This window comes from Mobula hypostoma, chromosome 3 (genome assembly GCF_963921235.1).
Source record: "Mobula hypostoma chromosome 3, sMobHyp1.1, whole genome shotgun sequence".
In the NCBI taxonomy this organism is placed as follows: domain Eukaryota; kingdom Metazoa; phylum Chordata; class Chondrichthyes; order Myliobatiformes; family Myliobatidae; genus Mobula; species Mobula hypostoma.
The window spans coordinates 59180059-59206677 of record NC_086099.1 but is presented as its reverse complement, the minus strand read 5'-3'; the positions used below and the strand labels follow the sequence as shown (position 1 = coordinate 59206677).

General features: G+C 41.7%; 1 protein-coding gene across 1 annotated transcript in view; it reads right to left on the bottom strand.

The window, feature by feature from the left end:
* Positions 1 to 990: 990 nt before the first annotated feature.
* LOC134343698 (uncharacterized) overlaps positions 991 to 26619 on the bottom strand; it is a 60589-nt gene continuing 34960 nt past the window's right edge. Inside the window, exons 11-17 of the mRNA XM_063042452.1 lie at positions 22865 to 23021; positions 16146 to 16228; positions 13931 to 13994; positions 5040 to 5210; positions 3903 to 4001; positions 2260 to 2300; positions 991 to 1092 (exon numbers count right to left, since the gene is read on the bottom strand). Coding sequence (XP_062898522.1) covers positions 991 to 1092; positions 2260 to 2300; positions 3903 to 4001; positions 5040 to 5210; positions 13931 to 13994; positions 16146 to 16228; positions 22865 to 23021 — 717 coding nt within the window. The remainder of the gene's footprint in view (positions 1093 to 2259; positions 2301 to 3902; positions 4002 to 5039; positions 5211 to 13930; positions 13995 to 16145; positions 16229 to 22864; positions 23022 to 26619) is intronic.

Here is a 26619-nt window from a genome sequence, read left to right as displayed (position 1 = left end):
CTATTCTAGATTTGTTCCAAATTTACTTATTGTTTCAAAATATGAGCATTGCTGTTAAAACAGCTATTCTTAAACCAATTCAGCCCTTTTGATGAAGGATGGGTACAGAACTCCAGGATTTTGGCCCAGTTCAAATAAACAGCAATTTATTTCCAAATAAGAATGGTGTGCAACTTGGAGGCCTTGATAATCGCGGTCCTGTAATTTAAACTTTCTAGTTGCTGTGCTGGGATTTGGCTACCAGTGCAGCAGCCCAATAACTACATTACCTGAATAAGGATCCTTTGTCGTCTGTAATGAATGCTTTTCCCTTCTGTGAAGAAAAGCCCCAAGAAACCTAGCTCTCTCAAAGAAGACATGGATTTTCCATCATTATCGACTCTTGAAATAATTAAATGATTGCATCAATAATCTGGAATCTTTCACATCAAAGAGTTTATCCACAAAGATAAAATTTGGTCAAAATATGATGATGTTTTTCTTACATTCAGACAGCTGTCTTCATTCTACTACCAAAAATTATGGAAGTTAATTCAACCAAAATTATTGTTCATCGGTTAATTATTATTATATAAATATTAATATACAAAATCATATCAATATACATAATTTATTCTTCTCTTCACAGGCTCAAAGGCTTTGAACCATACAGAGAGTATGGTTTCTCATATTCATAAACAATAAAACAGACACCAGTAATTTACATTTCTCAAGTCAGCATCTGTAATAACATCAGAAAGTGCTGGGAACATTCAAAAGATCAGGCAGCATCCATTGAAGGAAAGACAGCGCTATTGTTTCAGTTCAAAGACCTGTCATCAAAATTGGAGAGTAAGGAAGTAAGTTAGCTTTAAGTTACAAAAGGGGTACATGTGTGGAGTTCGAGGGGACAGAGGGATCTCTCTCAGAGGATGAGGTCAGTGTTTCCCACATGATTCTAACATTTACAGAGATACCTGTTCAATAAGTTAATGAGCAAAGATAGAGAAGCTAAACAAACACGTAAAACTGGTATTGTAGTTTCTGCTTGATAGTTAGCATGGTACCAAATATAAACTGATATATCATTGAAACATCATTTGATTCCAAGTGCTAAAATGTTGACATAATTGTTATAATCATTCCAAATAAACTTATTCCTAAACTCCGGAACCTGGGCCTTAGCACTCAGATCTGCAGCTGGATCTTCAACTTCCTCACAGATAGGACCCAGGCTGTAAAAATAGGGGACAAGCTCTCCTCTACAATCATTCTGAGCATCGGTGCCCCACAAGGCTGTGTACTCAGCCCCCTGCTGTACTCACTGTACATCCATGTTGTGTAGCCAAGTTTCCATCGAACTCAATAGAGAAGTTTGCTGATGACACCACAATTGTAGGCCGTATCTCGGGTAATGACGAGTTTGAGTACAGAGAGGAAATTAAGAACCTGGTGGCATGGTGCGAAGACAATAACCTATCCCTCAGCGTCATCAGGACGAAGGAATTGGTTGTTGACTTCAGAAGGAGTAGCGGACAGCACGACCCCATTTACATCGGTGGTGCGCAAGTGGAACAGGTCAAAAGCTTTAAGTTCCTCGGGGTCAATATCACAAATGACCTGACTTGGTCCAACCAAGCAGAGTCCACTGCCAAAAAGACCCACCAGTGCCTTTACTTCCTGAGAAAGCTAAAGAAATTTGGCTTGTCCCCTAAAACCCTCACTAATTTTTATAGATGCACCATAGAAAGCATTCTTCTAGGGTGCATCACAACCTGGTACGGAAGTTTTCCCGTCCAAGACCGGAAAAAGCTATAGAAGATCGTGAACAAAGCCCAGCACATCACACAAAGCAATCTTCCATCCTTGGACTCACTTTACACCGCACGCTGTCGGAGCAGTGCTGCCAGGATAATCAAGGGCACGACCCACCCAGCCAACACACTTTTTGTCCCTCTTTCCTCCGGGAGAAGGCTCAGGAGCTTGAAGACTCATATGGCCAGATTTGGGAACAGCTTCTTTCCAACTGTGATAAGACTGCTGAACGGATCCTGACCCGGATCTGGGCCATACCCTCCAAATATCCGGACTTGTCTCTCGGTTTTTTTGCACTACCTTACTTTCCATTTTCTATTTATGATTTATAATTTAAATTTTTAATATTTACTATCCATTTGTACTCCAGGGAGCGGGAAGCACAGAATCAAATATCACTGTGATGATTGTACGTTCTAGTATCAATTGTTTGGCGACAATAAAGTATAAAGTATGTGATCTTACCTTTTGTCTTTCTTTATTCTGCTCATCATCTTCATTATGACCTAGAGATTGGCACAATTAATATTTTTTTATAATATATTATGAAGGACTTTTAAGAACTACAAAAGAGTTTAAAAAGAAAGAAATGAATTAAATATTGAGTTAACAATCTTAAATTAAGGATTAAAAGCATTTAATCTGAACTGTCTGAGAAATCTGAGATCACATTGTTGCTTAGCACAGTATGGTAATCAGAAGTTAAGAATCATTTAATATTGCATGCATTTTGCACTCTCAAACAATGCCTGCTCCCCATGTACTCTTTAAATGTATTGTTCTACATTGTGATCTTGGAGGTGCCTGGAATGTGAAATACAGGTTGTCAAGAAAGGGCTACTAGGCTTTAAACAAACCCAGCTGAAATGATTAAATGAATCATTTTCAAGTTAGAATCAGAATCAGGTTTATTATCTCTGACAGGTGTCGTGAAATTTCTTAGCTTAGCAGCAGCAGTACAAGGCAATGCATGATAATATCGAAAGAGAAAAAAATAAGTAAATCAATTACAGTAAGGACACATATGTACATTAAATACCTAGATTAAAAACAGTGAAAAACAGAAATAATATAAAGAAAGTGAGGCAGTGTTTATAGATTCAATATCCATTTAGGAATCGGATGGCAGAGGAGACAAGACAGTCCTTGAAGATGTCGTGGATACTGCGGAGGCTAGTGCCCAAGATGGAGCTGACTAATTTTACAATTTTCTGCAGCTTCTTTCAGTCCTGGGCAGTAACTCCTCCCTCCAGACCAGACAGTGATGCAGCCTGTCAGAATGCTCTCCAAGGTACATCTGCAGTATAGAAGTTTGAGTGTTTTAGGCAACAAACCAAATCTCCTCAAACTCCTGATGCTGTCTTGCCTTCTTTATAGCTACATCAATATGTTGGGACCAGGTTAGATCATCAGAGATTTTGACATCTAGGAACTTGAAGTTGCTCACTCCCTCCACTTCTGATCCCTCTATGAGGATTTGTTCATGTTCCTTTGTCTTACCCTTCCTGAAGTCCACAATCAGCTCTATCATCTTGAGTGCCAGGTTGTTGCTGTGACACCGCTTAACTAGCTACTATATCCTGCTCCTGTACGCCCTCTCATCTCCATCTGAGATTCTACCAACAATGGGTGTATCATTAGCATATTTATGAATTGTGTTTGAGCTATACCTAGCCACACAGTCATGAGTATAAAGGGAGCAGAGCAGAATAGAGGAAGTAGCACCTCAATAATTTGAGCATAGAGTCCAATCGCTTATTCACTGGCAGGATGCTGTTAACCGTGAGTTAAGAAGACATGTGGGTGAAATGAAATTAACAGGTGGCCATCCAGTGGCGTGTAGTCGTTTACTAGATGGCAACAACTTGGGGGAGATTTGACAACTTCTGGATGGTATTGGGACTTTTTGCTTCATGTCTGATTTTCTCATAATTTCTCAATGTAAGTAAAGAGTTGAATTACGTAGACCCAGTGTTCTCCTCTGGTTCATAGAACACACCCCAGAGCATCTGGTGCTGGTTGGAGAGTGCACCTTTCAGACTGCACGTAGAATAAAATTTGGTTTGGGGTAGTATGTCCTCAATATCTACTGAGGGATATCTTCTTACCCAAGGATTTGGTAACCTCTTGAGTTTCACTGCCGTTCTCCACAGATTCAATGATTATCTCAGGCATAGATCTGGCATATCTGAATAAAGATGATTCATCTGTGGGAGCAATAAGAACTTCACTGCACTTATTCATTTGAGCAGATCTTGCAGGTACTAATGAGGACATTGAGAATTCACATCGTTTAATTTTAACAAAAGACTGACCTTACTAACTGACACTAACAATTAAATTTAGTTAATATTTATTCACTTCCTACAGAACAATTACTAAAAGAAGGAAATTTAGCTTTCACATTCATCAGCTTCTCTTAACTCTGAGGGTGCTGTAAGCTTGGGCCATTTAAGGGTCCTTTTATACTTCGTCACATTTGTAGATAATCGATAGTTTTATTTTTCAATGTATGTTATTTAAGAAACTCTGAACATATCTTCCTCTTCTGCTAAAACTGCTCAGTACCCACTCCTTCTAAAGGATCCAACAGAACTTTATGCTGTGACTCCTGATTCTTATCAGTATTTTAACACTGTATATCAAGCATACATCATTGTACTCATATTAGGTTCTAATAAAGTAATAATAATAATAATAATAATAAGTACTTTATTGATCCTGAGTGGGAAATTATTTTGTTATAGCAGCAACATTTATAAACACACTTAGCAAAATAATAATAAATATAATAACTATTAATAAAGTACAAAACAATAATACAGATAATAATTTACCAATGTGCAATAATAATGTACAAAATAATAAAACAGAGACTATTGTACTATGTCGTGTGTTCTCGGGTCACACTGAGATGAACTGTTGTATATGCTTATTGATTATTTACACAGGGTACCGTACAGAAACGGAAAACCCAAATCAGGTGCTTCACTGTCACCTTAGGTTTCGGATAGTGAAGGAGAAAGGATCTGTCAATTGTAATTCAGAAACAATTTTTATCCTGTTTTTAAAGGGTATATTTGTATAATGAATCCAAAAATGATTCATCAAAACGAGGGAAGTATTTTATTCTTTCTACACCTGAATGGGGCAAAGACATAATACCCAGTGAGCACTCATATCACCAAGTGCACAGGGATCATTGGCAATGGGCAGCAGGGCACCATTCGTTTTTTCTCTCTCACCTGTATGCTCTGCCTTGCATGGTTCTGTCTGCTCGGGTTCATTGTTTGTGTCCTCTGGGACGTATACACAAGCACTGCTATTTACCGATGTCTGTGTGAGAGGCTCAGACTGCTGTATGCCCCTGTCTCTTTCCAATCCACTAGCACTGGTGGGAAGTGGCTCTTCCAGGCCTAGAATGACAGGAAGGAAACAAAACTTAAAAAGCTGACTCCAGAGTAAACCTCCATATGAAGGTTAACATCCACGACAGTGCGTACACTGTTTTTATGGGAGTGAGAATAACAGAGTAGACATGAAGGCAAGGCGATAGCTGTATGAAGCTGCCTGTGTCTGCACAGATGACCAGTATGGCAAACACCTCTTTAACCTGTGGCTTTCTCTGTATCAAGATATTCTGCAGCCATGTCACTGTAATATAAAACACTGTTGAAAGAAAGGAGCACCAAAGTTCTCTTGTAGTCATCTAAATAAGGGCTTTGCTGAAACATGAGCACATGAGAGAGTTCATGACAGAGAAATATATAATTCGAGACCATACCATCGATCTGCAGTAACCATGGAATAACTGGAGAGGCAGCACACTGAGGCAGCAATCCTGTGTTGCCTCCCAACACCTGATACTCTTCAATACTCCTGCCCTGTCAGATCTATTAGAGTGGTGTGCTTCTCCTGAAGTTGTCCTTCAAGCTTTGTTCCAGGTGCAGAACTGACAGTAAAACCCAGCATGGCCTATTTGAAGGAAGGTGTCTTAAAATGCCAAAAAGTTCTGAATACCTCCTTCAGGCACGAGCAGAGAGCTTGTGGTGCATCAGTCGTTCACATACCAGAAACATGATATCATATTAATTCTCAGTAATTTTTTTCTTGATAGCTAACCTTATGAATATGAGATGAGCTGTTTGAATTAAAGTGGCATAGCAGACCTTTAAAGAATCCCTGATGCAAACTGGTGATGTCGAGTTGAGAGGTCCAGGTGAGGATGACGCTATTGTACATCAGTGACTCTCAGCGGGCTGCAGGAGTTTCTACCAAGTTTCCTCTTAAATATATTCCTTTTGAACTACTTTCGCTGCAATTTGCAGCATGTAAATTTCCTCTTAACAACGGACAATGAAATTACATCAATGATCTTCAGATCTGACGTCTGATGGTTAAATGCAGAGCAGTTAAGCACGGCACCTTTAAGGGTCAATGTCAAGGCCAAGGCGGAAAACAGGGCAAGAGAGGTGGGATTGAAACCAGGCTGAAGCACAGGAGGTTGAGGCCTCCTCTGCCTACCATCTTGTTGGCTAATGTACAATCACTTGAAGATCAGACTGACAACCTCAAAGCAAGGCTGCTGTATCAGAGGCTGATCTCAACTGTTTGTTGTACTGAGACTTGGTTAACAGCGAATATGCCGGACGCTATCCAAACCTTTACGATGTTCAGAATGGATCGAACCTCAAACTCTGGTAAAGTTGCTTTTTAGTCAATTTTCATTGGTGCATGGATGTTGACTTCTTGTTCCATTGACTTAGAATAACTAACAATTAAATGTGGACCATTCTGTTTGCCTCGGGCGCTCTCACCCGTGATCCTGGCCGCAGTTTACATACCACCAATGGCCAATTATAAGCAAGCACTCATGAAACTGCATGATGTTGTCTGTAAACAAGAAATAGCCCATCCCGATAAATTTCAAATTATAGTCAGCGACTTTAGCCAGGCCTGTTTGAAGAAAACCCTGCCCGGTTATCACCAGCATGTAACCTGATGCACCAGAGCTCTAAACGCACTAGACCACTGCTACACTATGATAAGGAATACCTATCGTTCCTTCCTGAGACCACATTTTGGCAAGTCAGATCATATGGGTGTGGTCCTGCTACCTGCATACAGACAGAGCCTAAAGACCAAGTCTCTTAAAGAGACTGAATCCAAGGAAAGCATCTGGTCTAGACAGAGCACCTGACTGAATACTGAAGATCTGAGCCGGCCAACTGGCTGGTGTCTTCACGGATATCTTCAACCTTACACTTCAGCAGAGTGTGCTACCCACCTGCTTCAATCGTACTGGTGGCCAAGAAAAGCATGGTAACCTTCCTTAATGTTTGTTTCCCAGTGGCACTTGCACCCACAGTGATGAAGTGTTTTGAGAGGCTGGTGTTGAAACATCAGCTCCTGTCTGAGTGGTGACTTGGATCCGCTCCAATTCACCTACTGAAGCAACAGGTCCACAGCAGATGCTATCTTGTTGGTTCTTCACACAACTCTGGAACATCTGGACTGCAAAGACGCATACATCAGGATGTTCTTTATCAATTACAGCTCAGCATTTAACACCATCATCCCTCAAAACTAATCAGTAAACTCCAAGACCTGGGCCTCAATAACTCTTGTGCAATTGGATCCTGGATCTCCTCAATTGTAGACCCCAGTCACTTTGAATTGGCAAAAACATCTCCTCCCCATAATGTGAAAAAATCTTGTCTAGGTATAGAAATAGAACACTTAATCTTCTCTAGATTTAAACATGACATAACATCAATCAACCAATGGGCATGAGTAGGCCGAGCCGCATCTTTCCATTTAAGCAACAAAACTCTTCTGGCTAAAAGAGAAATAAAAGCCAAATTATGCAAATCATTCGGCTTAAGAGTAAAATCATTTCCTCCAACAATGCCAAACAAGGCAGTCAGAGGGTTGGGTTTAAAGTTTATTTTAAGAAGCTCAGAGAAAGATTGAAATACTTCCTTCCAAAATTTATAAAGCCATGGGCAGAACCAAAACATATGAATTAGAGAGGCCTCTTTGAAATTACACCTATAACAGTATGGAGAAAAATCTGAGTAAAAATGTGAGAGCTTATCTTTAGTCATATAGGCTCTATGAACCACTTTAAATTGTAAAAGAGTGATGCGCACATAACGAAGAGATGTGAGCAAGTTTAAAAATTTCATTCCAAGTATCCTCATCAATTGAAATCTGTAGGTCTTGTTCCTAGAGGTTTTTAATTTTGTCTAACAGAATGCTTCTCAATGCCAACAACATACTATAAATATTAGAAATAGATCCATTATGAAAAGGTTTCAAAAAAAAAATTGTATCAATTAAATTCTTATCTGGACATTTAGGAAATGTATAAAGTTGAGAACATGCGAGGGGGGACATAGAATCAGGAGACGTACAGTCAGTATGGATAGAACTGAGAAATTCTAAGGGTAGAAAGCCCTAACGGGAATTATCTACAGGCCCCAAACAGTAGTCTGGATGTAGGGTGTAAGTTGAATCAAGAGTTAAAATTGGCATGTCGCAAAGTTACAATGCTACAGTTGTAATGGGGGACTTCAACATGCAGGTAGACTGGAGGAATCAGGTTGGTACTGGACCCCAAGAAAGGGAGTTTGTGGAGTCCCTCCGAGATAGATTCTTAGAACAGCTTGTACTGGAGCCTACCAGCGAGAACGCAATTCTAGATTTAGTGTTATGCAATGAACTGGATTTGATCAGGGACCTCGAGGTAAAGGAGCCATTAGGAGGTAGTGACCTTAATATGATAAGTTTTAATCTACAATTCGAGAGGGAGAAGGGAAACTCGGAAGTGTCAGTATTACAATTGAACAAAGGGAACTATGGTGCTATGAGGGAGGAGCTGGCCAAAGTTCAATGGAACAATACCCTAGCAGGGATGACAGTGGAACAGCAATGGCAAGTGTTTCTGGGAATAATGCGGAAGGTGCAGGATCAGTTCATTCCAAAGAGGAAGAAAGATCCTAAGGGGAGTAAGGGGAGGCCGTGGCTGACAAGGGAAGTAATGGACAGTATAAAAATAAAAGAGAAGAAATATAACATAGCAAAGACGAGTGGGAAGCCGGAGGATTGGGAAACTTTTAAAGAGCAACACGTGGAGAAAAAATGAGGTATGAAGGTAAACGAGCCAAGAATATAAAGGAGGATAATAAAAGCTTCTTTAGGTATGTGAAAAGGAAAAAAATTGTTAGGACCAAAATTGGGCCCTTGAAGATAGAAGCGGATGAATTCATTATGGGGAAGAAGGAAATAGCGGACGTGTTGAACAGGTACTTTGGATCTGTCTTCACTAGGGAAGACACAAACAATCTCCCAGATGTAATAGTGGCCAAAGGACCTAGAGTAATGGATGAATTGAAGGAAATTTATATTAGGCAGGAAATGGTGTTGGATAGGCTGTTGGGTCTAAAGGCTGATAAGTCCCCGGGACCTGATGGTCTGCATCCCAGGGTACTTAAGGAGGTGCCTTTAGAAATCGTGGACGCATTGGTAATCATTTTCCAATGTTCTATAGATTCAGGATCAGTTCCTGTGGATTGGAGTGTGGCTAATGTTGTCCCTCTCTTCAAGAAGGGAGGCAGAGAGAAAACAGGGAATTATAGACCAGTTAGCCTGACGTCGGTGGTGGGAAAGATGCTGGAGTCAATTATAAAAGATGAAATTACGACACATCTGGATAGTAGTAACAGGATTGGTCCCAGTCAGCATGGATTTATGAAGGGGAAATCGTGCTTGACTAATCTTCTGGAATTTTTTGAGGATGTATCTATGAAAATGGACAAGAGAGAGCCAGTGGATGTAGTGTTACCTGGACTTTCAGAAAGCCTTTGATAAAGTCCCACATAGGAGATTAGTGGGCAAAATTAGGGCGCATGGTATTGGGGGCAGAGTACTGACAAGGATTGAAAATTGGCTGGCTGACAGAAAACAAAGAGTAGCGATTAACGGGTCCCTTTCGGAATGGCAGGCGGTGACCAGTGGGGTACCGCAGGGTTCAGTGCTGGGACCGCAGCTGTTTACAATATATATTAATGATTTAGATGAGGGAATTAAAAGTAACATTAGCAAATTTGTCGATGACACAAAGCTGGGTGGCAGTGTGGAATGTGAGGAGGATGTTATGAGAATGCAGGGTGACTTGGACAGGTAGGGTGAGTGGGCAGATGCATGGCAGATGCAGTTCAATGTGGATAAATGTGAGGTTATCCACATTGGTGGTAAAAACGGGAAGGCAGATTATTATCTAAATGGAGTCAAGTTAGGAAAACGGGAAGCACAACGAGATCTAGGTGTTCTTGTACATCAGTCACTGAAAGCAAGCATGCAAGTACAGCAGGTAGTGAAGAAAGCTAATGGCATGCTGGCCTTCATAACAAGGGGAATTGAGTATAAGAGCAAAGAGGTCCTTCTGCAGCTGTACAGGGCCCTGGTGAGACCACACCTGGAGTACTGTGTGCAGTTTTGGTCTCCAAATTTGAAGAAGGACATTCTTCCTATTGAGGGAGTGCAGCGTAGATTCACAAGGTTAATTCCCGGGATGGCGGGACTGTCATATGTCAAAAGATTGGAGCGACTGGGCTTGTATACTCTGGAATTTAGAAGGCTGAGAGGGGATCTTATTGAAACATATAAGATTATTAAGGGATTGGACACACTGGAGGCAGAAAGCATGTTCCCGCTGATGGGTCAGTCCAGAACCAGAGGCCACAGTTTAAGAATTAGGGGTAAGCCATTTAGAACGGAGTTGAGGAAAAACTTTTTCACCCAGAGAGTGGTGGATATATGGAATGCTCTGCCCCAGAAGGTTGTGGAGGCCAAGTCTCTGGATGCTTTCAAAATAGAGATGGATAGAGCTCTTAAAGATAGCGGAATCAAAGATTATGGGGATAAGGCAGGAATTGGATACTGATTGTGGATGATCAGCCATGATCACAGTGAATGGCAGTACTGGCTCAAAGGGCTGAATGGCCTACTCCTGCACCTATTGTCTATTGTCTATTGCAAGAAGACTCTAATTTGTAAATATCTAAAGAAGTGAGTTTTACAAAGATTATATTTAATATATAGTTAATCAAATAAGGAAAGACTATCTCCAACAAACAGATCCTGAAAACATTTAATACCTAGTCTATTCCACTCTTTAAAAACTACATCAGTCAAAGAAGATTAAAAAAAATACTTTTAAAAAATGAGACTAGAGAATGAAAAACCAAATAACCCAAAGGTGTTCTATTTCTATACCTAGACAAGATTTTTTTACATTACAGGGACCTTTTGGGAACTACTTTCATAATTTTTGAATTATTCAGCAATGATGATGGCTATTATATATTTGAATTTACGACTATATGTCAGAGATTTTTTTTCTTTTCTTTTAACCAAACAGCTGTTTTGTTCTCCCTTTTTTTCTGTTTTGTTATGGGGTTTTGATTTTGCTTTAGATTAGAGTAAAATATTACTTTTCAATATTATGGTTAATTCACTATACATAGCTATGGGGCATTTCAATCTTGTTTCTATTTCCATAATATCATAATGTATTTTGTATTCGTCTATGCAACTAATTAATAAAAATACTGAAAAAAACCCATCTCCTCCATGATCTCCATCAGCACAGGAGCACTGCGGGTATGTGGTTTAGTCCCCTGCTCTACTTGTTTTACACCTATGACTGTGTGGTTAAGTACAGCTCTAATGCCATATACTAGTTTGCTGACGATGCCTCTACTGTGGGCTGTATCAAAAGAGATGATGAATCAGCATACAGGAGGGAGATTAAATACTTGGCTGAGTGGTGTAATAACAACAACCACTCACTCAATGTCAGTAAGACTGAGGAACTGATTAAAACTCAGGAGAGGGAAACCAGGACTCCATAATCCAGTAATCATCAGAGGATCAGAGGTAGAGAGGGTCAGTAACTTTAAATTCCTGGATGTCACTATCTCAGAGGACCTGTCGTGGAACCATCATATAAGTATAATTGCAAAGAAAGCACGACGGCGTCTCTACTTCCTCAGGAGTCTATGGAGGTTCGACATGTCATCAAAAACCTTGCCAAACTTCTATAGGTGTGTGGTGGAAAGTGTGCTGACTGGCTGCATTATGGCCTGGTATGTGTACACCAATGCCTTTGAGTGGAAAATCCTACAAAAGATAGTGGATTCAGCCCAATACGTCACAGGTAAAAACCCTCCCAATTATTGACCACATTTACATGAAACCTTGCTGTAGAAAAGCAGCATCCATCATCAAAGATCCTCACCACACAGGCCATGCTCTTTTCTCACTGCTGCCGTCAGGTAGAAGGTACAGGTACCTCAGGACTCACACCACCAGGTTCAAGAACAGTTACTACCCCTCAACCATCAGGCTCTTGAACAGAAGGGGATAGCTACACTCTTTTAAGGATTCTGTTATATTGTTATTTCATGCATGTTGCTTATTGCTATTTATTTATATCTGCATTTGCAGTTTGTTTACATTTAATAGTCCCTGATGTTTACAGTTTACAATTACTGTTCTATAGATTTGTTAAGTATGCCTGCAGAAAAAGAATCTTAGGGTTATATGTGGTGACATGTTTGTGCTCTGATAATAAATTTGACCTTTGACTTCGATGTGGTTGGTGAAACTAACTATGAAATTTCTGTGATAGGTAGAACATAGCAACAAGGACAAACATGTTAGAATCAAATATTGACTGATAGTAGCAGCAAAGTTCACCAGAGTAACAGCTTCAAGTTTCAACAAAGGTGCCGCAGTTGATATGTGACTGAATAGAAATTCATCCAATTAGCACCCAGCATAGTATATAAACAAAACGGCAGTAACAGTCTGTGTGAAACTTATGAAAATGCATTAATAACAAACATTGGCCGTGGACAATAATCTATGTAGAAAGAAAACAGGAAAAGCAGTCACAAAGTTCAAACAGATGAAGAAGATGTTTAATAAACTGCAGCAAATCTGCCAGGCTGCGTGAAAATGACCCTAAACCAAGTAAATGTTATTTATCAGCAATACAAAATGTTACTTCTACTTCATAATTAATTTACCAGAAATATCGCCTCCTTGGGTGTTTTAGCACCATCTCTACTCAGAGAAAAGAGTAGATAACAGGGAGAAAGTAATTATATTGTGTTATAACATTTTGTTGACAACTACAAGAAAATTCTATTATAAGATTTTCTTTTATACTATCTTGCTGTACCTACAGAATGATGAGTTTGGACAGCACACAAATAAAGGTCTCCACTACACATGTGACAGGAATAAACCAAATACAAGTTACTCCAATAATATTGAGATGGAATATGTGAAGCAGTCAGTGAGATGAAATCCAACATCATCCTCTGGGGTTTGCACGTGCACACTGATGAATGAAACCAAAATAGAAATCTCAGTGATTTGCTGCTCCTCCACAGGAAGCAATCATTAGTAGAAATCATTGAACTCATGAGAGCTCAATACAAAAATATATTTTTTTTACTGAAAAATACCCTGAAAATGCCTGCTGTTTGAGGTCAATGCTTTACACAGCATACTAAACCATAATTACTATTTTACAAATGGTCAGTTTCCAAAAATCTACTATCAGTTGTTGGCATTTGAGTGTTTTTTCTAGTTAATTTTCATATGTTTGCTACAATCTTTATTCACAATCTATAAAATTTAAGGTTAATTAATATTTGAGTTTTTAAAAATGAAGATCAAAAATAAGGTAAGGAAGTATATATAGAGAGAGTGAAACAGAATTCCTGATGAGTTGTCTTTGACATGAAATATTATCTTGCAGATTATTTCCAGCATTTTCAAGCATTCATTCTTTTGTGCAACAGACTTTTAATTCTTAGTTTGCCATCTCTGGGAATTGGCTTCTCAACTAGCTTGACCACATCACTGTCATTGGACAGCAGAGATCAGAAACCCAACAACAACACACATTAAGAAATGCAAAATCCATCACACAGACCACACTAATCATCTTATTGAAGGTCAGCAATATATCTACCTTATTTCTTAGCTGCCAACCATAAACTTAGCCCATTATCAAACACATCTTTAAGTAAAAATCCTCCAGCCAGTATCCTACTACCTTTATGTTCCAGATCCTTGAAGCCACTTTCCTGAGGTAATGGGTGGGTTGGAGTGGCAATTTCCTGTGAATTGATTAACATGTTTTAGAAATAAAATATTATAAAAGTCTAAACACAGTGATGCTAATATATAGTGAATTGTACATTACAGAAAAACTACAAACATTTCATAATGCTTCAGTGAGCAGACCAAACTTCATTTATTTCCTTTTCACTCTTATCTTTCTATAGCCATGTTAGCCTCTTGGAAATCTAAACTTGTCTAACCATGTCACTTATCACTGTCCTACCAATTTTTATATGCTTTTGTAATCAAATTTTTCCAAAACCCTCCATAACACATAGGATAGACAAAGGAGAGTCAGTGGATGTTGTGTACTTGGACTTTAAGAAAGCCTTTCACAAGGTGCTGTACCTGAGAAAGCTAAACAAGCTAAGAGCCCATGGTATTCCATGGTTCAGGAAAGATACTAGCATGGACAGAAGATTGCCTGACTGGCAGAAGGCAAAGAGTGGGAATAAAGGGGGCCTTTTCTTGTTGGCTGCCAGTGTCTACTGGTGTTCTGAGGATCGGTGTTAGCTCACATTATATGCTAATGATCTGGACGGACAGAATTAATGAAAATGAACGAATGGCAGATGAACTGCCACCCGGTAACACTCAAAGCTACAGTGATTAAATGCTTTGAGAGGTTGGTCATGGCTAGAATGAACTTCTGCCTCAGCAAGAACCTGCACCCACTGCAGTTTGCCTATTGCCTTGATAAGTCAACGGTAGACACAATCTCAATGGCTCTTCACTTGGCCTTAGATCACTTGGACAATACAAACACCCATGTCAGGATGTTGTTCGTTGACTATAATTCTGCATTTAACACTATCATTCCCACAGTCCTGATCGATAAGCTACAGAACCTGGACCTCTGTACCTCTCTCTGCAATTGGATCCCCTACTTCCTAACCGGAAGATCACAATTTGAGCAGATTGGTGATAATATCTACTGCTCGCTGACAATCAACACTGGCATGCCTCAGGCATGTGTGCTTAGACCACTGCTCTACTCTCCCTGTAGCCAAGACTGTGTGGCTAGGTATAGTTCAAATGCCATCTAGAAATCTGCTGATGATACAACCATTGTTGGTAGAATCTCAGATGGAGATGAGAGGGCGTATGGGAGCGAGATACTGTATACCATCTAGTTCAGTGGAGCCGCAGCAACAACCTTGCACTCAATATCAGTAAGATGAAAGAGCTGGTTGTGGACTTCAGAAAGGGTAAGATAAGGGAATACAAACCAATCCTCAGAGGGATCAGAAGTGGAGAGAGTGAGCAATTTTAAGTTCCTGGGTGTCAAAATCTCTGGGAATCTGATCTGGTCCCAACATATTGATGCAGCTATAAAGAAGACAAGACAGCAGCTATATTTCATCAAGAGTTTGAGGAAATTTGGTTTATCACCTACAACACTCAAACTTCTATACTGCAGATGTACCATGGAGCGTATTCTGACAGGCTGCAACGCTGTCTGGTGTGGTGAGGGGATGTGATTCAATACTCTGTAATTATTAAAATTATTTTGCAGTTGTTACCTCAAAGAAAATACATTTTGAGAGGTATGTATGAAATTTATTAGGGGTTCACATTTTAATTGATGCAACAATAATAATTAATTAAATATTTATATCCTAATCATATTCTGGACATAATTTAATCATGGCAATGATGATAATGTTATATTATGATTGCCAACATTAATATGAGGCATCAAAAAATAAAGGGTTTTTTTAGGCAGATAAAGATAGCCTATGTTGCCCCAGATAATGAAGAAGATGATGACACTGTGAAACTTTGCTGCATGACAAAAAATATGAGTAAGTATTTTTTTCCAAATCCATGCATTATAAAATGTATGTATTTCATCTCCCCCCTGAGATTTCTGGCACTAAAAGCAATTCCTGGGAATAAAATCCAATCTTTAAATTTTGGATGAGAAATTGACAGAACAGATTCTGCAAACATTGTCAAATCCAATCAATTATCATCCACTGAATTTTATACAATAGAAAATTAGCACAACCAGACAATCACCTCTATCAGATACTTCTCCAATTAGTGAAGACAAAAAAAAAATCCCACACTCTTTACAGCTGCAAAAACTACTGCTATTTTATCTATGTATAAGTGATATTTCATTTCTATCCCAACTTTCCTACCATACTTCTGGATTTTTTTGTCTGTACAGTCTTTGTGGCTTCTTGTAGATCTGCTCTCACAACGGTTGGAAAATTAGCAGCTCCTAGGGACAAATGAAGTTACTTTGTCATTGTTCATTGATATTCCAGTAGCATAAAAGTTTTCATTTCATCACAATAGCAAATAACTCCCTTCTGAACCAGAGCAATTTGCAGAGGAATTAACAAACAAATTAATAAAAGTAGAGTGGTGTATATAAATTTTAGATTCCCTGTGGTAAATTCATTAAGAAAGTCATGAGGTATGAGATCTAGGGAAACTTGGCTGTGTGGATTCAGTTTCAGCCTGCTCACAGAAGGCAGAGGGTGGCAGTAGATGGAGTATATTCTGCCTGGATGGGGGTCAGTCACCAGTGGTGTTCCACAGGGATCTGTTCTGGGACTCCTGCTCTTTGTGATTTTTATAAATGACTTGGATGAGGAAGTGGAAGGGTGGGTTATTAATTTTGAAGATGACACAATTATTGGTGTTGTGGATAGGATAGAAGGTTCTTGTAGGTTACAGCATGACCTTTATAGGGCTGAGAAGTGGCAAATGGAGTTCAACCTGGAAAGTCAAATTTGAAGACAGAATGCAGGGTTAATGGCACAATTCCTAGCTGTGTGGAGGAATAGAGGGATTTTGTGAGATCTCACCAAGTTATCTTGCAAGTTGAGAGAGTGTTTAAGAAGGTGTATGTTGTGTTGGCCTTCATTAATTGAGGGATTGAGTTCAAGAGCTACAAGGTATTGTTGTATCTCTCTAAAATCCTGGTTAGATCACACTTGGAGTTTTGTGTTCAATACTGGTCCACTCATGGGAAGGATGTAGAGACTTTAAAGAGATTTGACAGGAGTCTGCCTAGACCAGACAGCATGTCTTATGAGGAAAAATTGAGTAAGCTAGGGCTTTTCCCTTTGGGATGAAGGTGGATTAGATGTGACTTGACAGGTGTACAAATGATAAGAAGCATAAATCAAGTGGATAGCCGGAAACTTTTCCTGAGGACAGAAATGGCTAATGCAAGAGGGCATGGTTTTTAGGTGACTGGAGAAAACTATAGCGGAGATGTCAGAGGTAGATATATTTATTTACACAGAAAATGGTGGGTGTGTGGAATGTGCTGCCAGGGGTGCTGGTAAAGGCAGATAGAATAGAGACATTTAGAAGACTCTTAGATAGTCACCTGATGAAAGGAAAATTGAGGATTATGTGGGAGGAAATCATGAGATTGATCTTAGAGTAGGTCAAAAGGTCGGCATAATATTGTGGGCAGAAGGGCCTATACTGTGCTGTACTGTTCTATTTTCTGTGTAACGTGATCAATTTTCCTTTCCAGGCTAAGCTATAAATCAACTTAATGCAAAGCCAAACAATTACTGTATCAGTTCAAACTCTTCCACATATGGCAAAAAAAAGATTAGATTAAATGTTGAAGAAGTAAGCTCGAGTTGAAATTAGTTAGACAGCTTTCAGACATCGTAACTAGTTCTTTGGATTTTTGCTCTGCTGTTCGAGCCAGTCATCTGTTCTTTGGTCAGAGAGATCAAACAGTCACCTACTATTTGGTCTTCCTCGAAATGAGCACAGGTTTTCTTTGCAAAAAGCAACATCAACCCATTCAACTGAGCAAGATGGAACTGAGGAATACAAATTCCATGTCTTCTGATCAATCTTTTGCATTGAATAATTAACATGGAACCAGCCTAAAGGATATTATTTAAATACTTGGTAACGTTTTTCTCTCTTCTCGCAGAGCAGTTAACTCATTTCTAGAGTATGGTTTAATGAGAGCAAATATTACAGTTGATTACTTTCCAGTGGTGTCTTGGAACAGTAGGGTTGGAAGCCATACAAATCATGAAGCATCATAGGTCGGTATTCATCCTATTGTCAACTGACATTTATCTATGGGCAGTGAATGCAGTGAGCTATTGAAAGCCTGGATTTTTTTCTTTATCAATCTCTATTTCACTGAAGCCAACTACACTATCAGCTTAAACAACAGGAATTCTGCAGATGCTGGAAATTCAAGCAACACACATCAAAGTTGCTGGTGAACGCAGCAGGCCAAGCAGCATCTATAGGAAGAGGCGCAGTCGACGTTTCAGGCCGAGACCCTTCGTCAGGACTAACTGAAGGAAGAGTGAGTAAGGGATTTGAAAGCTGGAGGGGGAGGGGGAGATGCAAAATGATAGGAGAAGACAGGAGGGGGAGGGATAGAGCCGAGAGCTGGACAGGTGATAGGCAAAAGGGGATACGAGAGGATCATGGGACAGGAGGCCTAGGGAGAAAGACGGGGGGGGTGACCCAGAGGATGGGCAAGAGGTATATTCAGAGGGACAGAGGGAGAAAAAGGAGAGTGAGAGAAAGAATGTGTGCATAAAAAGGAGTAACAGCTGGGGTACGAGGGGGAGGTGGGGCCTAGCGGAAGTTAGAGAAGTCAATGTTCATGCCATCAGGTTGGAGGCTACCCAGACGGAATATAAGGTGTTGTTCCTCCAACCTGAGTGTGGCTTCATCTCTACAGTAGAGGAGGCCGTGGATAGACATGTCAGAATGGGAATGGGATGTGGAATTAAAATGTGTGGCCACTGGGACATCCTGCTTTCTCTGGCGGACAGAGCGTAGATGTTCAGCAAAGCAGTCTCCCAGTCTGCGTCGGGTCTCACCAATATATAAAAGGCCACATCGGGAGCACCGGACGCAGTATATCACCCCAGTCGACTCACAGGTGAAGTGATGCCTCACCTGGAAGGACTGTTTGGGGCCCTGAATGGTGGTAAGGGAGGAAGTGTAAGGGCATGTGTAGCACTTGTTCCGCTTACACGGATACGTGCCTGGTGGGAGATCAGTGGGGTGGGTTGGGGGGGACGAATGGACAAGGGAGTTGTGTAGGGAGCGATCCCTGCGGAATGCAGAGAGAGGGGGGGAGGGAAAGATGTGCTTAGTGGTGGGATCCCGTTGGAGGTGGCGGAAGTTACGGAGAATAATATGTTGGACCCGGAGGCTGGTGGGGTGGTAGGTGAGGACCAGGGGAACCCTATTCCTAGTGGGGTGGTGGGAGGATGGAGTGAGAGCAGATGTACGTGAAATGGAGGAGATGCGTTTAAGAGCAGAGTTGATAGTGGAGGAAGGGAAGCCCCTTTCTTTAAAAAATGAAGACATCTCCCTCGTCCTAGAATGAAAAGCCTCATCCTGAGAGCAGATGCGGCGGAGACAGAGGAATTGCGAGAAGGGGATGGCGTTTTTGCAAGAGACAGGGTGAGAAGAGGAATAGTCCAGATAGCTGTGAGAGTCAGTAGGCTTATAGTAGATATCAGTGGATAAGCTGTCTCCAGAGACAGAGACAGAAAGATCTAGAAAGGGGAGGGAGGTGTCGGAAATAGACCAGGTAAACTTGAGGGCAGGGTGAAAGTTGGAGGCAAAGTTAATAAAGTCAACGAGTTCTGCATGCGTGCAGGAAGCAGCGCCAATGCAGTCGTCGATATAGCGAAGGAAAAGTGGGGGACAGATACCAGAATAGGCACGGAACATAGATTGTTCCACAAACCCAACAAAAAGGCAGGCATAGCTAGGACCCATACGGGTGCCCATAGCTACACCTTTAGTTTGGAGGAAATGGGAGGAGCAAAAGGAGAAATTATTAAGAGTAAGGACTAATTCCGCTAGACGGAGCAGAGTGGTGGTAGAGGGGAACTGATTAGGTCTGGAATCCAAAAAGAAGCGTAGAGCTTTGAGACCTTCCTGATGGGGGATGGAAGTATATAAGGACTGGACATCCATGGTGAAAATAAAGCGGTGGGGGCCAGGGAACTTAAAATCATCGAAAAGTTTAAGAGCGTGAGAAGTGTCACGAACATAGGTCGGAAGGGATTGAACAAGGGGTGATAAAACAGTGTCGAGGTATGCAGAAACGAGTTCGGTGGGGCAGGAGCAAGCTGAGACAATAGGTCGGCCAGGACAGGCAGGTTTGTGGATCTTGGGTAGGAGGTAGAAACAGGAAGTGCGGGGTGTGGGAACTATAAGGTTGGTAGCAGTGGATGGGAGATCCCCTGAGCGGATAAAGTCGTTGATAGTGTGGGAGACAATGGCCTGGTGCTCCTTAGTGGGGTCACGATCGAGGGGTAAATAAGAGGAGGTATCCGCGAGTTGTCGCTGTGCCTCGGCAAGGTAGAGGTCAGTACGCCAGACTACAACAGCACCCCCTTTATCAGCGGGTTTAATAATAAGGTTAGGATTAGTGCGGAGGGAGTGGAGAGCAGAGCGTTCCGAAGGAGTGAGGTTGGAATGGGGACAAGGTGCGGTGAAGTCGAGACGGTTGATGTCCCGTCGGCAGTTGGCAATAAAGAGATCCAGAGCAGGCAGAAGACCAGAGCGGGGTGTCCATGAAGAAGAGGAGGGTTGAAGATGGGAGAAGGGGTCATCGGTGGGGGTGGAAGAGTCCTTGCCGAAGAAGTAGGCTCGGAGACGGAGACGGCGGAAGAAAAGTTCCGCATCATGGCGAACACGGAACTCACTGAGGTGTGGGCGAAGGGGGACAAACGTGAGGCCCTTACTGAGAACAGAGCGTTCTGCCTCCGACAGTTGAAGGTCGGAAGGGATGGTAAAGACCCGGCACGGATGAGAGCTGGGATCAGAGGGGGGAGGGGGGAGGCTGGGGGTGTCAATGGAGAGGGGAGGGTTGGGGTGAGAGGAAGATGGAGCCTCTGAGGGCCCAGGAGCTGACGGTGGGATCTGAGGAAGACGGGGCTGCGGAGTGGTGGTGGGGGAAGGGGAGACGGGAGTCACAACAGCAGCACATAAAGACCCGGCCTGGAGTTCAAGGCTGGAGTCGCAGTTGGTGGTTGCGTAATCATTTCGAATGTGTCCATGGTCGTTGCTGGAGTCCGGGTTTTGAATATGTCCTGAGGTGTTGGAGCCGCCGAGATCAATGGCAGGCGCCGCAATTGAAAGTTCATGCCTGCTAGCGTCGGGGCCGGCAGGCTCTGGAGTCCGTAGATGTAAGATCTTACAATCTTTGCCTAACATGACAAAGTCAAAAAAACGGCGATTGCAGGCATGGATCCGACGGAGGATGAAATAGCGGGTAGGACCATTACAGACGGCGAAGAAAGTGTCCCGAAGGTGTGGAAGGGTCTGGGATAGGGACACCAAGTACCTCCTCATGGCGGAGAGCGTCGCCTTCAGAGCTTGACGGGAGAAGCGGCGAGAGGCAGAGTCAATAAAATGTGAGTACCTGGGATCCTCAGAAGGTCCAAATTGAGAGGCTTGGAAACGAATCCTAAAGCCAACTGGAGTAAGTTGGCGACGGAGGCACGTTCCAAGAAAGGATACATGGCAGTGATAGCGAGTCTGAGTCAAAATGTGGTCGAAAAGTTGAAGAGCCGAAAAAATTACAGATGGGGAGCAGTGAGAGATGGTTTCACTGAACTCCCGTCGAAGAGAGGATCTAAACTTCTTCGGTGTAGGCATCACCGGAAGAGGCTTCGCAGTAGTGAATTTAAACGTAAACAACAGGAATTCTGCAGATGCTGGAAATTCAAGCAACACACATCAAAGTTGCTGGTGAACGCAGCAGGCCAAGCAGCATCTATAGGAAAAGGCGCAGTCGACGTTTCAGGCCGAGACCCTTCGTCAGGACTAACTGAAGGAAGAGTGAGTAAGGGATTTGAAAGCTGGAGGGGGAGGGGGAGATGCAAAATGATAGGAGAAGACAGGAGGGGGAGGGATAGAGCCGAGAGCTGGACAGGTGATAGGCAAAAGGGGATACGAGAGGATCATGGGACAGGAGGCCTAGGGAGAAAGACGGGGGGGGTGACCCAGAGGATGGGCAAGAGGTATATTCAGAGGGACAGAGGGAGAAAAAGGAGAGTGAGAGAAAGAATGTGTGCATAAAAAGGAGTAACAGCTGGGGTACGAGGGGGAGGTGGGGCCTAGCGGAAGTTAGAGAAGTCAATGTTCATGCCATCAGGTTGGAGGCTACCCAGACGGAATATAAGGTGTTGTTCCTCCAACCTGAGTGTGGCTTCATCTCTACAGTAGAGGAGGCCGTGGATAGACATGTCAGAATGGGAATGGGATGTGGAATTAAAATGTGTGGCCACTGGGACATCCTGCTTTCTCTGGCGGACAGAGCGTAGATGTTCAGCAAAGCGGTCTCCCAGTCTGCGTCGGGTCTCACCAATATATAAAAGGCCACATCGGGAGCACCGGACGCAGTATATCACCCCAGTCGACTCACAGGTGAAGTGATGCCTCACCTGGAAGGACTGTTTGGGGCCCTGAATGGTGGTAAGGGAGGAAGTGTAAGGGCATGTGTAGCACTTGTTCCGCTTACACGGATAAGTGCCAGGAGGGAGATCAGTGGGGAGGGATGGGGGGGACGAATGGACAAGGGAGATGTGTAGGGAGCGATCCCTGCGGAATGCAGAGGGGGGGGGAGGGAAAGATGTGCTTAGTGGTGGGATCCCGTTGGAGGTGGCGGAAGTTACGGAGAATAATATGTTGGACCCGGAGGCTGGTGGGGTGGTAGGTGAGGACCAGGGGAACCCTATTCCTACACTATCAGCTGTTGAAATTCTTCTGATCAGCTAATGCAATAAAGATGGCTGACCAAAGTTAGCAGTTACTTCCAGCTCAATTGCTCATTGCAACTATAGTATAAACTTATTAACTATTCACATCCAAAGCCTCTTACTCTGTGGAGATTTCCCTGTGGATTTTGTTTCCTTTTTCAGCAAAGTCGACACAGGAAGATTCTTTAGGAGCACAGCTGATTTTCTTGGCCGTGGTCGCTGGGCCTGATCTTTTCCACATTGATCCATTATAAGATTTGTCACTATGTAACACCGGCCCTGTTTGAAAAGCAAACAGTAAATGGTGGTGATGTTTTATGATGAGTGGACAGAACAGCAAATGTTGACCTTTCATAAGTAGCAGACGATGTGATGTGTCGATTAGCTCATTCCAATTAGGATGAAAGTAGAAATATTTACATGTGGCATATTCTTAGTGCAGCAGAGTTCTGTATTTGCTCACAAAGGGTCTCATATCACAGTGAATGCTCGGAGCAAACACTTTTATTCTTACAAACAAACACAACTATAGAGTATTTTAATTTCTCATTTATTGGCAAAACAGATATTTAGAGCTGTACTGTAAAACGCTGTCAATCTGGCACACCTTGATGGCGACAGACTGGCAGCTTTTCCAGATTATGGGATGACTGTGACAACAACATTTTGAACAGTACCAGTGAACTTGCAGTTATTTATTGCATACCAGCCTGAACTCCCAGCATGTGGAAAACCAGAAAATGCTGTTGCCGGTTCAAAACACTGAACAGTTTAGCAGTGGAAGGTTCTGTTTGGCTGGCTTTGAGGGGCGTGACTGATTAATCTACAAACGCTTCCAACAGACGTCCCTAGAAATCAGAATCTTCTACTACTAAACCCTTCAGTGTTTTGAACCAGACCAGATCACGACATCTTATCAATATCCATTCAGACTCCAGAGGAGTATATAAGCCGGCATTCTGAGGAGACAACATTCTCAACTGTGCACTGATGATGGCTTCTCGACTGGAGCCAGAATGTCTGCAAACATTTTGTCAAGCTCGGCGATCAAACAAACTTCCAAATAGCCAACCCAAGCTACCAATATTCCACAAAATTTCAAACCTATGTACATTCTTGTGTTCTGATGTTCTTTTTCCAGAAAACAAAGAAAAAGTTTGAAACAGTAACATAGCGGTTAGTATACCGCTATTACCGCATCGCTATTACCGTGTAGGCAACCTGGGTTCAATTGCCACCACTGTCTGTAAGGAGTTTGTATGTTCACCCCATGAGTTTTCTCCGGGTGCTCCAGTTTCCTCCCATATTCCAAAGACGTACCGGTTAGTAGGTCACATGGCTGTAATAGGATGGCGTGAGCTCATTGGGCCAGAAGGGCCTGATATTGTGTGGTATCTCTAAAATAATAATAAAAATAAATAAAACAATTCACAGGAGATACCTTCTGCAATATGAAGGGAACACTAGAGCACAGAGCAACTTTAACTTTGGCCTAGACTGTAATAAAGTGCACAATATCTGCTCAGCTGACTGTTAATACTCCTTACAAATTTTATTTTCATTTAACAAGTGTCTGAACCATTATATTAATTTTCAAACTAAGCAGAATTTTTAGTATTTCACTGCAAGGTACGGGAGTCTGATTCTCAATTTCTGTTTCCTTTAGATTATTTAATTAAAGGTTTACCAGGTTGCAAATTAAATAAAATACTTTATTTCAACCCCCATGTGGGGCCGGCTGGTGGCGTAATGGCATCAGCGCCGGACTTCGGAGCAAAGGCTCCCGAGTTCGAACCCAGCCGGCTCCCTTGCACGCTTTCCTTCCGTGCTGAGTTGAGCTTCGAGCTAGCAACTCGGCCTTGTAACAACAACAGAGCCTGCTAAAAAAAAGCACCGTCAATGATGGCGTCCCAATGACTCCACTCGGAGTTAAGGGCTTTCTTCCATGTGGAAATCTGTGGTAAAACATTGTTCCTTTCTGAGCTTCTCACCCCAGGAAACATAAACCACTTTGCACTGTAAGGAAGCAATCTTTCCCTTGCTTTGATTTTTTCATTAGTTTTCTACACAATTTGTTCCCTCCCATGACAATGTTGAGTCGTGCCTCAGACTCTCATCATTTCATTAACACAGTGGCTTATCTGTCACCTTTGCTCTTACGTTACCATAACAGTTGATGCTGCTCTAATTCACAAAGATGATTTATTGGAGTAAAAATTTATTATATTTTGACTGTTTCAGAGATATAAAACTGGCACAACAATCATAAATTTAGTGGTGCTAAGTACCCAATACTTTTGAATGCCCTTTGTCCCAGCTAAGTTCAACCAGGTCATTTTGTTAGGCACCATGATTGATATATTGCTCGCAACTTTGGACCTATTTCCAAATATATCTCTTGTTGATAACTTTCCATCAGTCAATGAGTTATCGTGGCCATTAGCTTACATCTGACTTTAGGACAATTAGTTTATAACAAGATCAATTCACTCAAAAATCAGTCTACTGAAGAGTAGTCAAAACCTAACAACAGACACAGGTGCAACTTTTCCCAAAGAAAGCAAGGCAAGTTTGCAAAAATATGCAAAGGCCAGAGATTGCTTCTTACAAATTATATCTGTCAAAGCAGTTTTAGTTGCTTTCAGCAAAGAGATTACCAGCTTTAATATCTCCATCAAGACCCTTCATTCACTCCTGACAAAGAGTCTCAGCCCGAAACGTTGATTGTTTATTCCTTTCTACAGATGGGGCCTGACCCGCTGCATTCCTCCAGCATTTTGTGTGTGTTACCCCTTGACCTATCACGTCCTTGATAACCAACACTAATCCTGTACTAATCCCATTTTATTTTTCCCCACACTCCCACCAGTGCGCCCAAATTCTGCCTCCTATATATACTCAAGGGATAACTTACAATGACCAATTAACTTACTGACTCATATGTCTTTGCAACAGAAGAGGAACCTCAGGTAGAAAGAAGATAGATAGATACTTTATTGATCCGAAAGGAAGTTACTGTTCACAGTAGCACAGATAACAAATACTGAATACAAATATGAGAAGTGCACAGTAACAAATATTAGGAGAGAAGTAAGAAAGAATAAAAAATAAGTTACCTCAAACAGTTTAGCAGGAGGGGTTCATCACTTCCCCAACTATAGGTTGACTCATTATAGAGCCTAATGTCCGAGGGTCAATATGTAAACTCCACACTGACAGAATGGAACGTAGATAATCAGAGTTGTAAACGAAGAGCACCAATGCAGAGGAGCCGGGTCTATTCACACACTCCTAACAGTGAACTCTCCACCATTTGCGCCCAAGCAAGGCAATGAACTTCTTGGAACCCACCAATTACACATACTTCGAGCCAGTCTTCACAAAGCAGAGCACAAATAACCCCTCAGATACATTCAGGAACCAACAGCAAGGGAAGGACTGAATGAAGTAATGGCCACTGAAGAAATAGTGCTGGAGAAATTAGTGGAACTAGAGAATAACAAATCCCCAAGGCCTAGTGGTCTATATTCCAGCATACTGGAGGAAGTAGCCCTGCAAATAATGGATGCACTGGTGGTTATCTTTCAATATTTTTTAAACTCTGGAACAATTCATACAGATCGCAGCTAGCAAATGTTATTATTTAAACTAAGGAAAGAGGGAAAATTAGGGAATTACAGATGAGTATCCTTCATGTCAGTCAATGGAAAAACACTAGTATCAATCATAAAAGTGCATGTGAAAAGTATTAATGTGACTGAACAAAGTATTGGGTTTTGAAAGTGAAATCAAACCAAACAAATCTATTTGAATTTTTTTTGAGGTTGCTGCTAGTAGAATTGGTAAGAGCACAAAACATAAAAATTACTATAACTTT